Source organism: Caretta caretta, chromosome 5 (assembly GCF_965140235.1).
Source record: "Caretta caretta isolate rCarCar2 chromosome 5, rCarCar1.hap1, whole genome shotgun sequence".
Taxonomy (NCBI): Eukaryota; Metazoa; Chordata; order Testudines; family Cheloniidae; genus Caretta; species Caretta caretta.
This window is the reverse complement of record NC_134210.1, coordinates 26,685,178-26,702,652: the sequence shown is the minus strand read 5'-3', so window position 1 is coordinate 26,702,652 and position 17,475 is coordinate 26,685,178. Positions and strand designations below refer to the sequence as shown.

The 17,475-nt window shown below is 38.2% G+C and overlaps 1 protein-coding gene across 4 annotated transcripts in view; it reads right to left on the bottom strand.

The window, feature by feature from the left end:
* The window catches only part of NIPBL (NIPBL cohesin loading factor), a 295,876-nt gene that overhangs the window by 42,164 nt on the left and 236,237 nt on the right, over positions 1 to 17,475 (bottom strand). For 3 of the 4 annotated variants that reach the window (XM_048849291.2, XM_048849300.2, XM_048849295.2), the window contains 9 exons: positions 15,862 to 16,005; positions 14,217 to 14,315; positions 9,483 to 9,572; positions 8,722 to 8,936; positions 8,512 to 8,614; positions 7,487 to 7,585; positions 7,234 to 7,380; positions 4,287 to 4,421; positions 1,556 to 1,654 (listed from right to left, as the gene is read on the bottom strand). In XM_048849291.2, coding sequence (XP_048705248.2) covers positions 1,556 to 1,654; positions 4,287 to 4,421; positions 7,234 to 7,380; positions 7,487 to 7,585; positions 8,512 to 8,614; positions 8,722 to 8,936; positions 9,483 to 9,572; positions 14,217 to 14,315; positions 15,862 to 16,005 — 1,131 coding nt within the window. The remainder of the gene's footprint in view (positions 1 to 1,555; positions 1,655 to 4,286; positions 4,422 to 7,233; positions 7,381 to 7,486; positions 7,586 to 8,511; positions 8,615 to 8,721; positions 8,937 to 9,482; positions 9,573 to 14,216; positions 14,316 to 15,861; positions 16,006 to 17,475) is intronic. The other variant, XM_048849294.2, reaches the window with a different exon arrangement.

Below are 17,475 nucleotides of genomic sequence, written 5' to 3'. Positions count from 1 at the left end.
CTTACTTAAACAGGTACTATGTTTCCTATTCTCCTGTCTGATGGATTTTTAAAAAAATCTTTGCTTCTTGACTTGCAATTTCATGTCCCAGTTCTTTCAGTATTCTGGGATGGAGATTATCTGGTCCTCCCAATTTAAACACATTAAGCTCTTTAAGTTTTGCTTCCACCCTAGATGTGATCATTTCCATTTTTATATGCTCGTTCCCATTAGTCATCTTGTCTTTGTCCCTGTGTTTTATATGATCATTCTTACTGAAGACTGAAACAAAGTATTCATTTAGTTTTTGGGCTGTACCTAGACTATCTTTAATCTTTACCCCATCCATGCTGAATAATGGACACACTTCTTTTCTTGTTCTCTTTTTATTCATATGGCTAAGGAACCACTTACTATTTGTTTTAATTTCCTTTGCAAGGTCTAACTCAGTTTGACTTTTGGCAATTCTCACTTTATCCCTATACTTTCTGATTTCTGAGACATACGTTTCTTTGCTAATCAATGTTTTCTTCCATTCCTTGTAGGTTCTTTGCTTACACCTAATATCTTTTTTGAGGTGATTATTCATCCAGTTAGGTCTGCCAAGTTTTTTCCCTTTACTTGGGATGCCAATTCCAGATTTTTTTTGCATATTTGACTCGAAGAAATTCCAAGTCTACTCCACATTTATGTCCCTAAACTCTTCAATCCAGTTTGTCTTCACTAACTAGCTCCATTAATTTCTCAAAAACCCGCCCTTTTGATACAAGAAACCTTAGTTACTGACCTGTTTTTAATTATCTTTCCATTTAATTTAAACTGCACTGACTTGTAATCACTCAATCCAAGTTTATTTTCTACAACCAGCTTGTCTATAACATCCTCAGTACTTACCAAAACCAAGTCTAAAATAGCATCACCTCTTGTTGATTCAATGATTATTTTGGTTATACATACAAACTTTTCTTTTGACACATGTAAAGATTCTAAGAATCTGGGTTCAATTTGTTGCTGATATAAATTGGGTACAACCAAATTGGCATTCAAAAGAATGTATGCGCTTATGCCAAATGCATTCTGGCCCTGCATTTCTTATTGACCTACTGAAATTAACCTTTCATATGGATTTTATGTATCACATATGGGATACTTTCTTCAAATGAAGTAAAATTTCTTTAGTGGCCTCCAGGCAGCACTGATGGCTACACATAGCTCTATTAGGGAATTCTATTGTATGTAATAGGAGACCATTTGGTATAATTATAATTTTACAGCACCAGAACAGAATGTAGTACCATTTATCATCACCAATAGGCTGATGAGTATTTATATTAAAAGTTTCCTACAAGATACTCTTGTTTCTTCCCAACTGTCAGATGAATAAACCCATCACATCTTAAGGGATACAGCAAAAGAGGAGTACATATGAGATTTATAAAACTGTCTGGTGATTTAATTACTTGTTTATTTTTATATATTATAAGAAGGCTCAACAATAAAAATTATTTCAAGACATGTTAAAAAACACCTAATCAAATCCCGCATGTGACTCTTAGTTCAAATTTGTAAGGCATACCACATCAGTGATGTTTAGTATTTTCCTGGTCATTGCTTCTTTGTCATTGTGGGGAGTTGGAGTAAACCAGAGTTTCTGGAATGTCTCATTCACCAGTTTCTAGAGGGAAAAATATATAGTCAGAGATACATAACTTTATCTTGACATAAAGGTTTCCATTTTATTTCCCACATAAGAGTATAGACTTATTGATGGTGTGTCATTTTACACAGAATTACTGGAGCTAAGTGAGGCCTTCTAGAAAGAGAAGGTTACCTGAGCAAGACCTGTATCTCTATCTTAGAAGTTGGATTCCCAGACCAGGCCTGAGTCACCTGGGGCCTCCAAGCTGTATCTGAGGTCACCATTGCCTGGAAGGACATCTGGATAATTATTAATGACCAATGGAAATCCATGCTGCAGAAAATCTACACTACAACAACATTTGTGGAAAATGCCATTTTCAGCATTTTACTGAGAGATTTTGTCAGACTGGGAAGAACTGTTACAAGTTTCAGCAGACCATTACTGCAGTTTCCTGGTGATTCATCATCATCAGATATATATCACTAGATACAGTGAAAGCTTCACTCAGCCAAACAGAACTGTTAACTTCTGTATAGAAAAGAAGAGAACTGGATTCTTCAGCTAAAGTTTGATTGACGATTCCTGTCTGAATATGCTGGTGAAATTCTTACTATCCAGTGTCTATATAATAAGAGGAGCTGGTCACAACCTCTGTGTTTAAGTTGCTTAATACCGTCCTTTATAAAGGACTCATTCTTTAAACTGAAAACTCTCATACCTCCACTATTTGCAGTAGGCCACTGATACATGGCATTGGGCAAGCACTTCAGACTAAAGAAATGCCTTTTCTTTGTCCTGTGAAATTCCATTCAGCTTTTGCTAAGATATAAACTGTTAAAAATCATCCTCTCTCACCTGTGCCTTGCAAGCCTCAGGAAAATTTGGGCAGCATGCCAAAATAATAACTGAACACGGAAACATTCTATGACCAGGCTGCCACTGCCACAAAGCAGCTGTAATAGGGTGGGAGGAGAAGAGAGCTAGGCTAGGTTCCTACCTTGGACCCAGCACATGTCCCCAAGTGGCCCATGCCTCTTTGGGTACCCTGTTAGGTAGGAATCCCTCCAACTCTAAGTTGGGGGCCTGGGAAGGGAGAAAAGGGAAAGCAAAGCTAGGTTCCCCCAACTCCAGTTATGGCCCCAGCAGCTCATTGGGGCACCACATGTGGCAGGATCATCCGCAACTTTTGGGAGGTGGAGAAGGAGGAGAAAGCCAGGCCAGACTCCCCTGCCATCGCAGAACATAGATCCAGCTATTCATTCCCACTCTTTAATTACATAATCACACTTTTTTTTCCATAGGACCCCTACTTCATTCAGTATACAGAAAGGACAGAATTAAGGTAACATAGGCACATGTAAATCTAGCATTTCATAACTTTTCAGTGCTTGACTTTGCAACCTAAATAAAGTGCCTTTAATGTAGGTTTTTCTGGGTTTTTTAAATGCAATCATAGAAGTGTAGAACTGGAAAGGACCTCAAAAGGTCATCTAGTCCAGTCCCCTGAACTCAGGGCAGGACTACATAATAACTAGACCATTCCTGACAGCTGTTTGTCTAGCCTGTTCTTAAAAGCCTCCAGTGATGGAGATTTCACAACCTTCCTACAATTTGTTTGAGTGCTTAACTACCCTGACAGTTAGGAAGTTTTTTCTAATGTCTAACCTAAACCTTCCTTGCTGCAATTTAAGCCCATTGCTTCTTGTCCTATCCTCAGAGGTTAACGATTTTTCACCCTCTTTCTTGTAACAAACTTGTATGTCCTTGAAAACTGTTATCAGGTCCCCCCTTCAGTCTTCTCTTCTCCAGACTAAACAAACCCAATTTTTTCACTTTTTCCTCATAGGCATAGGTCATGTTTTCTAGACTTTTAATAAGTTTTGTTGCTCTCATCTGGACTTTCTCCAATTTGTCCACATCCTTCTTGAAATATGGTGCCCAGAACTGGACACAATACTTCAGCTGAGGTCTTATCAGCGCAGAATAGGGTGGAAGAATTACTTCTCATGTCTTGCCTACAACACTCCTACTAGTGCATCTCAGAATTATGTTCTTTTTTTTTTTTTTTTTTTTGCAACAGTGTTACACTCTTGACTTATATTTAGCTTGTGATCCACTATAGACCCCAGATCCTTTTCCGCAGTACTCCTTCCTAGGGAGTCATTTCCCATTTTTTGTGCAATTAACTGTTCTTTCCTAAGTGGAGTAATTTGCATTTGTCCTTATTGAATTTCATTCTGTTTACTTCAGACAATTTCTTCAGATAATTTTGAATTTTAATCCTATCCTCCAAAGCACTTGCAACCCCTTCCAAATTGGGAGGATTTATTTATGTCAGTAATCAGATAGATACAGAGTGGAGATAATTTATATTTGCAAGTGGAAAAGAAGAAATAAATCTAAATATTTTTATTTTATTTCTGAGCTCCCTTATTTTTTAAACAAAAATGGAGTAAACAACACGTCTGACAGGAACCTATCAATATCATTGTGAATTTTAAAAAAAAGACATTTATTTTAAAAAGTTAAAAACAAATAAAAATTATACATATACTAAAGAAACTCTGAAATGGTTCTAAGGAAAAATCTATTTATTTATTTCTCAAGATAAAAGAAAACTAAAATAAACCGTAATTAAAAACTTAAAAGAAATATTCTACCCTACCTTAATGCCCTCTTCATCATTGACTCTGCGAATCATTTTCACGCACATCTCTGTAATTTTGGGAAATGTTGGCTGTTCAATGCAGATATCCCTAAGAATCTTTATAACTCTCTTTCTGACACTGATACCAGTATCCTGATGGGAGAAAGCAAAATACTCTTGAAAAAAAAAATCAGAAGTGAGAATGAATTTAAGTATTGTGTGCATTAATATCAATTAAAAGTTATCAAGCCTGACTTGCAAAACATGTTAAAATAATAATTAAGAAATTCTAAATGCACCTATATGAAAGACAGCATTACTGTTTGGTAACACTACTTCATTCCAGAGGTCCTGTAGGTCCTGGAAGTCAAGTCCTGTGAATACTGCATTGTTGCCCCATTCTACATTCTCTCCCTCAAGAGCTCTGCATTTGTTCTGGTATTAAGGATTGGTCTAAAATCTATCAGAGCCTGATAACTCTGCATATTAACTGGACAGAGATTACACTTCCTTCCTTTCCAGGAGACTGGCTTGGGAAGCAACAAACTGACCATTAAAATGCAGATATTCTGCATGAGAGAGACAAAATGGGTGAGGTAATATCTTTTACTGGACCAACTTCTTTTGGTGAATGAGAGAAGCTTTTGAGCAACACAGAGCTCTTTCTTCAGGTCTGGGAAAGGTACTTCAAGTGTCACAGCTAAATGCAACATGGAACAGATTGTTTTAGTATAAGTAGTTAGCACATATTCTAAGAGACTATTTAAGGTAGTGGTGGCCAGTTAACACCTCTGCAGTCATAGGACAGAATGGGGGGTTAGTGGGTTACAGATTGTTGTAATAAACCATAAATCCAGTGAGTCTGTTCAGTCCATGATTTTTAAGATCTAGCAGAGTTATGAAGTTAAACTCCCAGGCTCATCTTTTGAAAGCGTTGTGCAGGTTTCCTTTGAGGTTGAGGACTGACAAGTCAGACAGAGAGTGATCACTTTGTGAAAAGTGTTCACCCACAGGTAATAGGGTGTTTTTGTATTTTATCATTTTCCTGTGAGAGTTCATTCAATAGCACAGTGATTGTCTGGTTTCACTCACATAGTTGTTATTGCGGCATTTAGTGCACTTGATGAGGTATACCATGTGTTGTGATAGGCTTGTGTTTAAGAGTAAAACTAGTAGGCCACTGGGCTATTTCACTGTAAATTACATTTTTGATTATTGTCTGGATACATTGTAACACATGTTTAATGCCTTAAATTATAACAACAAATGATACCAATAACTAAATCCTCACTTGACAGTTTCATATTTTAAATGATCAGGTTTGTACTCTTCTGTCCCAAGTGGGCTACAGCAGGCTCTCTTTTTTGTTAACCCTCATATTCAATATGTACATGAGGCAATCTAATGGTGATAGTGAGATGGTGAGGGCTTCTAAATGTAGATCACTCCAAGTTCTAAATCTCTATGTTATCAGATTCAAACTGCAACTTTCCCAATGTTTAAAAGAGAAATCAGCTTGTGCTCTAGCTTGCTGAAACTCTCAGATACGATAAAGATATTATTGATTAGAAATAAATGGCAGAAATATATCTGACTCTAACTGAGGGAGTTTTCCCATCTTTTGTTACTCAGGTTTGCAATTTGGAGAATCTTAGTGGATTCTTCCATTCTTCTTAATACCCAAAGAGCAAAGTACTTTCCCTCCCTCCAAATCTGCACTCATTCAGAAGATGGCAACTATTTTTTGTCCAACTGCGGACACTGCCAGTGTAACCTGTCTTTTTGTGACCTTGAGATTGATTTTCTGCAATATGGTCTACCATAAATTGGATTATACCTGAAGATCATTCAAAACTTCAGCTATTGCAGTGTAACATAATGGTGTTTTTCATAGGTAGCATATTGCACTTGAATTCCAGAGACTGCACTAGCTTCCAACAAATTCATGTTTACGTGCATTTAACACAAAAAACTTGCAGTGGTTAGGCTGCTGGTGTGTTAAGACCACTGCCTATCATGCTGACCAATTCTGTCTCGTTTCCTTGTACTTCCCCATCAGTCTGTCTGTATCCATCTATTGTCTCTTTCCTTGTACTTAGATTGCATGTCTTTGGGGGCAAAGATTATTTTTTCTGTTCATTGTTTATACAGTGCTTGGCACAATGGGATCATGGTCCATAACTAGGACTCCTAGGCACTATAGTGATACCAACAACAATCACCTTTAATATTTGGGTCTTATATGTCTTAGAGTTCTCTCTTCTCCTGTTTTATCCCTATAGTTCAGATCAGTACCCGCAATGTTCTGAGAGCAGAGCTCTCTCACTGTCAGATTATTGGCTCTAGAACTTAACCTTTTACACCACTCTTGGTTTGACAGACATAGAAAAGATAGATCCTAGCTTATCTACTTTCTCAGGCTTAATCTACGGAGATGGAAACATAGGAATGAGAAGTTTAGGCTTTTAGATTTAATATGCTACAAGTTCTTTAAACAATGACACAGGGTCACACTGAATATTTCTATATGTATTTACAAGTGTTTGATATATACATGTTCCTAAAGCCTTCCACATGCATGTTTAAATCAAAATAAATAACTTGACATGCAAAATACTAATGCTTTCTCACTGTTAATTTAACATGTTCATGTGATCTATCTGAATATCATAAACACATATACAAAATAATTGCTCTTTGGCATCTGAAAATGTTTTTACAATGCCAAAAATTAAAACAGAAAAATGTATAGGTTTAGCTTCTAACCCACTAGTTCCTCATCAAAATCAACTGTTTCAATTCACAAGGTTAGTCTGGTGGGCAGAATTTTTAGTTTTGATTCCCCAAAAAATCTATACAAGTTAATTTACTCTAGGAACTGGGATGCTATTCAATATAATTAAGCATATAAACCCAGTTAAAAATGTGTTTACAAACATCAAAGTGATTTCAAAAGTGACCATACCAGTATTCGCTCAATGAGCATGTCATAATACTGCTCAGCAAGCTGAGGTCGACAGAGCACAAACCGACCAAGCAACTCCACAGCTGCTTCTCGTACACTAGTGGAGTTATCCATTAACCGTCCATGAACACCTCGTTGCATATCCAACTAAAAATATAAAGGGAAACACGAATGCAAAGTATGGAAAAACAGAATTTCTTTTAAATGTGAATAGAAGAATGTATGTACATTACAGATAGTTTCCTTTTTTTACCCTGGCGAGAATGCTGGGGTCTACAGCAACAACCTCAGACAAACACTTCATGGCTTTTGTTCGAACAGCAATCGCATTTTCACCAAGCACACGGAGAATCTAATAAGAAAACAGAAGTGACATTTTAAACGCTTTTGGAAAGTAGCAAGCAGTGTTCAATGCAAGCAAAAATACAATGGAATAACATGCAAAAGTCAAACTAAAATGAGAAAAAATCAACTACCAAAAATCGAACAAACTTTTAGAAAGTGAGGGGATACATGTGAGTGATGACTTTCCTGCACTGACATTGGAGCCTGGATTCTCCCTCACTATGTTAAGTTATAACCCAAATGTTGATAAATAGGGTCCATCCATTTATTTTAGCTCTGTTTTTCCTATCCACGTCACTTTATTATCCTCCAAACAGGATTTGTGCACCCCAACTTTGAGATAGCTCTATTAAGTGGATCAAAGAAAGTAATGTGACCCAAAGCATTACCTGGAGCTCAAATGTATCACCATGTCTACATGTTAGTGCTCTTTTCCCAGCCAGAAAGAAGGAACATTAAGGTCACTTGGTCAAACCATGACCATCAGCATGACAGCACCATTCATTGCAGGCAAATGATTGAGCTAGTTTGCATGGTCCAATTTAAAATTTATACAGTTATATGAATGATCTATGAAGACATGTTTTATGAGGTCATGTTGCCAATCAGGCATGCATTTTAGATAGATAAAATCTGTGAAAAGGTTTCAACATTTTGTAGTTATCTTTTTATTGTGCCCATCTAGTTGATGGATCTCTACATATGCACAAATAAAACAATGTATGTACAGTATGGTATATGTACAATACATGCAGGAAAAAAGAAAAATAAGCACATATGCTATCAATACATAACATGAAAACATGTGGTGTTATCATGACCTATTAAATACCTGTGCTCAACAATGAACAGACATTGCACACTACCCCATAAGTGTTTGGAACCAGGAAACCAACTGTATTTCACAGCATTAAGACTTCTGGCACAGTTTACCTGTGTCAAATAAATATCGAAGCTCTGGGCAAACGGCCTCATAGAGGCCAAGTAGCGAACAATCAAGCAAGCATCTTCATAGTCCACAGTATCAGAATTCATCCTGCAACAAAATTAACACAATACTTGATATTTATTAAAAAACAAAGAAAAATGCTTATAAGTCAAATGAGCAGGTAACAAACTAAATCCACAATTACTGAAACTTACTTCAATGTACTGAACTGAGAGGGTGCAGTTTTAATGATACTGCGAAGAAATTTTTTGCGACCTTCCGCTCTGTGCATGATTTGTCCTGTTGTCTCAACTTCTTTTGCATGGTGAGTTCCTTCAGATGAATCCTCATCCTTCTGAGATTTCATTGCTTTCTCTGTCTCCATAGTTGTGTCACGGAACCACTGAGCTATATAAAATTTCCGAGAAAACTGGAGAAATGCAACAAGATTGGCAGAAAAAACAAAGAGAGTGATTATTAATAGTTCCTTTTCAAGTTGTGAAAAAATTAAATTGGGTCCAGGCAGGTATTAGCCCGGGGTTCAATGCTATTCAACATTTTTGTTTGAGACTTGAAAGGCAGAGTGGAAAATATGTTAGTCTAATACAAACAATACCGACAAGAACCAAAGGATTATCGTAGATGAACAGTATATGTGGACGTCTACAGTGTCAAGTATGGCATTTATGAAAGTCAGTCTGAATGCATCAAATACCAACTAAACAGTGTGCTCCAACTAGAATTTAATCAGTGGCAGGCAAGGACCATTATAAACATTATGTCTGAAATTCAGTAGAATGGGTCTACTAAGATTTCAACTACTTTAGAGTGATGCATGCTATGAACAGTTTTGGGATTAGAACGAGGATGTAACCAAGGCACAAGTATGTCTGTCTAAGAGCCTTGGGGAATAAACCATCCCGTTGATGAAGTTCCATTTATATAGACCGAATACATCCAGAAAATTGAAATTTACCAGTAATGAGGCATCAGTCTCTGTGTTTTCATCCAAATAATCTAGCAATGCCTTTTGCAGCTGCTGGATTTCATCTTCTCCTCCTGAAACCTGTAATATGTAGCAAGATACATTCATAAAATATAATATCTCACAGTTGCAAATATGATCAAGAAATCATGACACACACATACATATAAATTAATTGTAAAGTAAAAGCACACAATTAATTACGTTGACAATAATTCCAAACTAGTTAGATAATTTCTGTAAATAAATTATCACTAAAACTGCAACACACAAACCAGATTATACATGAGGGACATTGTCTGGCTATGCCGGAAGAAGGACAGGAGACATTGGATGTGGTTTAATTAGGCCACAGCTATTCTTAAATGTCAGAGTACCTGGTAGATAAAAGTGTACAGTGCAGGTAATTCCATAATCATTTACATATACCTGGGGGTGAGGACTGTTGTCAGCCCTAACACTTTACCTATCCTAGTCCCCAGCCAACCCGATGCTGGTACCTCACCCACCATCTCCCTCAAACGAGAGTTATGGGGGGCTATAAAGGAGGGGGAGTTGGCTCCCTGCCACACCAATAATAGGAGTACTGAACTCCCTCCGCTACCCGTTTCCACTCCTTTAAAGAATATCTCCTTTAAATACTTCACCAAACCATTTTATCTGATCACCATATCCCTTCCCTACAGAGTACCTACACTGGACATCCACCCCATGCTTCCATAATGAGTTGCAATATCATAGCCTAACCTCCGTTTCATGTCCACCACCACAAAGCCCTAATACACTGTGAGGAAAGCGAGAAACCACTACCTCGCCTTGGTCAATCTGGCGGAGAGGGAAAAAATTCCTTCCCAGCCTCCTCCCCGGCCCTCGAAACAAATGAGGAGCACAATGCCCACAATGGATGATGACAAAACCTGGTATTTAAACTACTTCCATGGGTGAGAGGGTAGGGGCTGTTCCACCTGGTCCAGGTAAAAGAGGGCTTTTTTTGTACCAGTGTGGACCTAAATAGTTTCCCTTCTCTTCTGCTCATTGGTCTGAAGTTGCTGTAGAAAATCACGTCACACACCTTTTCCTACAAGCCAGACAATGGCCACTATCACTTAACAGAAACAACTGTAGAGCAGAATGTGATAGATGAAAATAAACTGCCTTCCTAAAATCTTACTGGGTTAATATTCAGTCTGTGATGTTGCTATGGCCCCTGTTACTGGGAAAAAATGCCAAAGGATTTAAATCCCCCAAAACAGTCTGACACACAGACAAATCAAGAAATATCACATCAGTTGTCTGTTGGGTTACAAATGTTAGACACTGGAACGGCAGGTTGCTTAGGCCACTATGGCAAAAAGGCAGGAAAAAGAAGGGAGAAGAAAGGGAGAAGTTGAGAGAAATAGTCTCATTAATTTTGACAAAGCAAGGTTATCTGTTAGTAACTGTTGTCCCAGGACATAACATCTACACAAGCACCATTGATTTCATGTGCTCAAATATATCTAAAAAAGCAGAGCTCATTGGGGCTGCACAAGTGTACCTTCAAAGATCTGAACATTGGCAGTGACGTTATTAAAGGAACTAAGAGAGGATACTCTGAAGAGTGGAGATTTGGGTGGGAACATGACTCTGCATAGGCATTTATAATAAAAGAATGGTTACTGTAAGAAACCTTTTTTCACCTTTTAGAACTATTTCTGTAAATCCACATTCTTAGAAGATTAGCAAGATTTCAATTTAATTAATATTAGTCAACAAGATTTAGATTGAAAGCTCTTTGGGGCAGGACTCTTGTCCTTTTATTTGTTCTATGAAATGCCTAATAAAATTTGAGTGCTTAAAAGAATGAAAAAAACAAAGCACTAACTACCCAAGAGGACAGCTGAACAGATTGCAGAACTACTTGCCCAAAACGAGCATCAAATTCTAATGCTAAATCAAGAGAGCTGTGCTTTGTAAAAATAGGAATGAACTCCAGGAGCAAATGTACAAATGATCAGGATAAGAATGCCATTTGCAAAATGGAGATAATATTACATAAATCTTTTGTAAAGTGCTTCAAGATCTATGGATGAGAAGCATTACACAAAGCCAGATTCTAGCCTGGAATTTATCAGGTACATGGGCTTATTGCTAAGGAATGACATGGGCATCTCCCATTGAGTTGTGGCTGTTCCTTCCCCTCAAACAAAATCATCTGCACTTTGCATTGGATGGTGTCACAAAGATCTATTTCTGGATGACCCCAAGACAGACATATCCTTTGGAACCTGCATTGGTCAGTTCCTACCCATAGTTGAGGTGGAAATATGTTTTGAGGGAGTATGCAACTGCGTTCTGTAGTCCTGGAAGATAAACTGCTGAGATCTGTATGTGTTGCGATACATACCAGTTACATAGTTTTACTGACTTGGCACGTAAGAGGTAGGGTCCTTCTCCTCTTTGCCAATTGATATAATAAACAGATACTGTGTTGTCCAGCATTATTCTGATTGGGTTGCCTGTGATGTGCGGGAAGTAAGTCCTAGCAAGAGTAACAAACCTCTCTGAATTCGAATATGTTGATATGGAAGATCGCCTCTTGTGGGATCCATTTGCATTGAGCAAGTCCTAAAACAGTGCACCGCAGCCTAGCAGGGAGGTGTCTATGATGATGATCCTTGTGGGAGGAGGCAATGAGAATGGCACTCACTCACACACACACACTTTTATGGATCTTTCTATCAATTTGGAGAATTAAGGACCCTATGAGGTATGGACACCCGCTTGGACACACTGTGCTTCGGGGTATAATCGGTTCTCAGCCAAGCTTGAACCTGCGAGTATAATCTTACTAAGGGTGTCAAAAATGTACGATTTGCCATGTGGCCCAGGAGTTGCAGGAAAGCCCTTGCTGTGATTTGTGGGCTCTACTATATTGTTGAAACAAGACTGCACCTAATGGTGAATTTGTCCAGGAACAAGTATGTTCTTGTGGTGGTGGAATCCAGAGTGACTCTGATGGAATCTATACATCGTGTGGATGTGTGTGTAGACTTTTTCACATTGAGACAGAGGCCAAGAAAAAAAAACAGCGATAAGATGGGATAAGATGGTGGGAGGATGCAAAACATCCTCATCTGGAGAGGAGAAAGATATATGGGAAGGTGGTATTTATTTGTCCACAGCTGGCTCTGGCTGCTCTGTAAGATCAGGAGCAGGACCAGAGGATGCTTCGGTATCAGAGGGAGTGGGCACCTCAGTGGTACCTGTGTAAGGATGTGATGTCTCCTGACAACCATACTGAGAGGGTGATTTTCTCCTTCCTTACCCCATTTTTTGAGGGTCTGGATTATTTTAAAGGGTCCTCAGGATCTTTACTTACCGTCGAGCTCGCTGAGCAACCAAATCCAATGAGCAGGGGGGTGACTTGGACCCCTGCATCCAACAGAAGGCTCCATCAACAGAAGATTTAGTCTGTCTCGCCTCAATTTTTTAGATCTGCCCTTAAATCCTGAGCAGACTTTACAACTGGAGGTGATGAGACTATCTCTCAGGCAGTGGTCACAGCTTGAATGTCCATTGCTGTGGGGGAAAAGACCTGTGCCAGTTCTGGCAGGGTATGAAGCCACGGGATAACCCATTACACAAGGACCCAGGTTAAGACCCGAGAGAAAAAAACAAAGGCCCAGATCAGGCAAATGTAAGAGGGGAAGGAGGAAACTCCCCCCACGCTCAAAACTATGCTAAATTAATGAAAAAATGGAAAAGATATAACAAGAAAAGAATTACTAAGAAAAAAAGATAAAAAATAAACTGTCAGAAGATACAAACAGCAAGCTGCGTCGTTAGCTATAGCAGACACTGCAATGCTACATCTCAAGTCGCAGACAGCTGAGAAAGAACTGGGGCAGTAGAGAGTCTGCTTCCCCTTCTCCTCCTCCACATACACACACACCACAGCATGAGGACATCTACGACTCAAGCCAAGACTTGCAGACACTGCTAATGAAAATCTCTTATCAAGAGTGGACAGGTGTGCACACATTCTGAAGTGGAATACTCATAGGGACATTACTCGAAGAACTGAGTAGGTACTCAATTTAAGTCTCAAGGTATACACTTAATGAGATCCTTTCAAATAATTTTTTGTTCTTAGAATGACCAAAGCCTGATGAACCTCAAAATGCTATGAAGGTTATGCCAAAATAGATGCCTGATGGCCCTTGCTGTCTAGATCTTTTCAAATACATAAATACATACATACACAAAAAAATTGTGGAACTGATACAGATGTCGGTGACAAAGCCTTATTCAATATTCCTTAAAAAAGTAGTTTCCATTTCCAAGAATAACATTTTTTTGATTTAAGTTTCCTGGCTGTAAGATATTTCCCTTCTTAAGCACTCAATGTAGTTTACTAGGGTGCAACAATCCTATCTGCCATGTGAAAAGATTGGATCTGGATTCAGAACCCAGTGATGAAGCCAAGATAGAAGCCCAAACACCAGGAGTAGGAAGAGAAGTAGCTCCAATTACAAGCCCACGAGATCGGAGTAACAAGGATGTTGAGTCCAAATAAGAGCTGCTAGAGTTACCCACACAATCTAGTCCCTAAGAAATGTCCTTGATAAGGTCTGGAAGCAGAGGCAGGAAGGAAAAAATATACAGTTTTGCCCCAGTTCAACAACAGAGAATCTAGCAGAGAACCCAAATCTGCTCTTGAGCAGGAAAGTGGTCACTTCACACCGTTTCTTGTAGCAAAGAGGTCTCCATCTTGTGAGAAGAGACTGAACCACCCATGTTGCTCTTGATGCCTGCAATATACCAGCATATCATTCTTTTTTCCTGCAAGATAAAGAGCAGTGTAGTGATTCTGGAGAAATACAACATTTCCAGAGAATTATCACTTGGCATAAATGTCTTAAGTAAGATGACTCTTGTTTACATTAGTACACAGCTGTGGTATTGTCCATAATATGCTTTCTTGAAGAAATGCTTTTCAAGCACAACATATTGCCCAGTGCAGTTTCATTTCCCATGAATTCCAATGACCAGGCAGAGGTGCACTAAGAGGAAAGAGAGGAGCACTGTGCCAAAGCGCAGATATCTACCTCTACCACTTCCTATGGAGATTGGGGAACTGAAAGAGACCCCTTTTAGAACATTCTTCTGTACTACCCAGTGCAGCATTCTTAGAATCTTTGCCGGTATTGAGACAAGTTAACAAATTGATCCTTCCTGGAAGAATAATTTGTGTTGAACCAGTGATGTAAAAGTATTATTTGATGTTTTGCACAGGGTGTGACGTAAGCTGACAGTCATGAAACCCATAAGTCTCAAAAAAGACTGAACAGACTTTGGTCATTTAGTTGATAAATATTCTGAATCTCCATAAGTTTCTCCTCTGGTAGAAATACAGCTGCCACAGAAGAATCTGAAGTGGTTCTTATGAAAGTCATTCTCTGGTGGAGTTACAGCTAATTTCAGATTACTAATCCTTAAGATTGGGAGTGAAACTGGGATCAAATAAATTTGAAATGACCACTGAACTCCAGTTCTGACTGTGCCTGACCCAGCCAGTGACCAGGAAAAAACAGACATAAATCCATAGGCATTTTAAATAGACAGCCTAAAACTAGGTATTGTAGAACACTCATGGCATAGTGGAGAGCCAAAAAAGGAACACCTTGTACTGAAAACTGTTGCCTCCCTCACAGAAATGGAGACAATTCTGATGAGTAGCACTGACAGAACCTTGGGAGTACATGTCCTCTAAACAGAGCTCCAAACCAGTCCTGATGGCACAAAGAAAAGTTGACTGATGCCAGATTCATCATTTGGAAATTGAACCTATAGCTATACTACTTTAGTTTTCTCAAATGCATATGAAAGTAGCTCTAACTAAACAAACATATCTGCTCCTTTTGTGAGTTCAGACATCTGCTGACTTTAATAATTAGAATTATTTTTACTCCCCTTAGAGAGAGAGCAGCGAACTGGATTCTATTCTTTCATGTGCATCACCACCACACAGTGGAACAGAATTGTTCAGTAGTTTTAACCCAGTGAAGATAAGGGGTTGGCACAAGAGCAACTGAGGCCCTAATATGACCTGCAGAATCCTTACTATTGAAAATCATGTGTGAGGCTGAAAGAATCCAGTCTTGATTCTCAAAATCCAGGATGAGTTTATAGGGCTGGTAGTTAGAAAACACATTTTTATTTATAATCTGAGTACATCTGATGAAGTCTTAAAGAGATAATAAAGATGGACTCCCCAAATGGCACTTTTACATAATGACTTTTCAGAGCAGAATAGCACCTCAGACATTTTTAATGCCTCCATCTGTGTTGTTATCTAGGCACCAAATCATATGGATCTTATATATACCTGTTTTAAGATTCGAGCTATGGATCCTTGATCCATTTTGCTAGTGACCGCATCTTTCCTCAATCTTGCAGCTACAGTTCCAAGATAATCAAGTGATGCCACTCTCAAAGCCATCTCTGTAGACTTGTTACTGAACTGATGAACCTAACAAAAGCAGGATAAAATGTTATCTACTCATTTCTGTACCTGCAGTGCATTTCATAATATACTATTTGATCTTATTCAGAAATTCATCAACTAATAAACTGAATAAATTATATCATTTACAATGGCCACTTATTTATTTGAAGCGTTGTTGTAGATGTGTAAGTCCCAGAATAAGAGAGAGACAAGGTAGGTGAAGTAATATATTTTATTGGACCAACTTCTGTTGATGGAAGATACAAGCTTCACAGGGCTCTTCTTTGGGAAAGAAAATCAGTATGTCTGAGCTAAATACAAGTTGGGACAGATTGTTAAGCATAAGGGGTTAACACATGTCAGACAACTTAAAATGAAGTGGCCAATTGAGGATTAGCAAGCAGTGAGGTGTATTACAAATTGTTGTAATGAGCCATAGAATCAGTGTCTCCGGAGTCCATGCTTTTAAGTATCTAGCAGAGTTATGAATTTAAGTTACTAAGGATATTATAATAAATGATATTACCTCACTACCTTGTCTCTCCAATAACCACACATATATAATATTTTAAAATTGATATCAAATTCATTTCCTTCACCACTGGGCCCCTCCCTGCAAAAATACTCCTGAGATTTTTTTCCTTCTAATCAAACTAACTAGAGAGGATGCATCTTGTACAGTGGATATATAAAATGTGTGCGTGTGTGTGAGAATATTATACTTATTTAATCTACCTGCCATATGTACACCAGTGAACTGCAAGCTACTATCTAGTTGGCTTAATCAGGGGCATGATTATAAATTATTTGTGCTATTGCCCAGAAACAGGCCCAAATTACTGCTTTAGTCTCGTAACAAATGTCTGCCAGTACTACTTACCACAGTGACTTATGAATTTCAGACAGACATTCTATACCAGCTAAAATGTTTAATTTATTTGAATCATAGTATTCTCTGTGTTAATGTGCTACATGTGCAAGATGACTAAACAACTGAATAATATTTTTGTGCTATATGAGCAGCCTAGAGAAGCTATCATCTATGAATATCTGCTGATGTTGGTGGATTTTACCCAATATGAGTCTATGCAGCTACTGGGTGCTATGGACCAGAATTTTAATGTGAAAAATATCCCCCACAGAACAATACAAGTGACCTCCACTGAGCAACATAGTCCATGGTGTCACTTTTTTTTTTCAAATTACCTATAAAATACAATAATTTTCCAAACTAAACTTCACTATCTGTATACTATTCAGCATATTATATAATATACTGATATACATCAGCAAAAAGTTCTTAAATGAAGCATGAACATTGTATACCACAAATACACATTTAAATATTAATAAAAGACTATGTCAAAATAAACAAGTTTTCATGATGATGAAAAGGAATTATCAACATTATGGCAAATCCCAAAGGGACATAGTTGGCTTGTAAACTGAGCAGCACCCATATCAATCTCCAGCAAGGTCCTTCTGCCCTCTGGC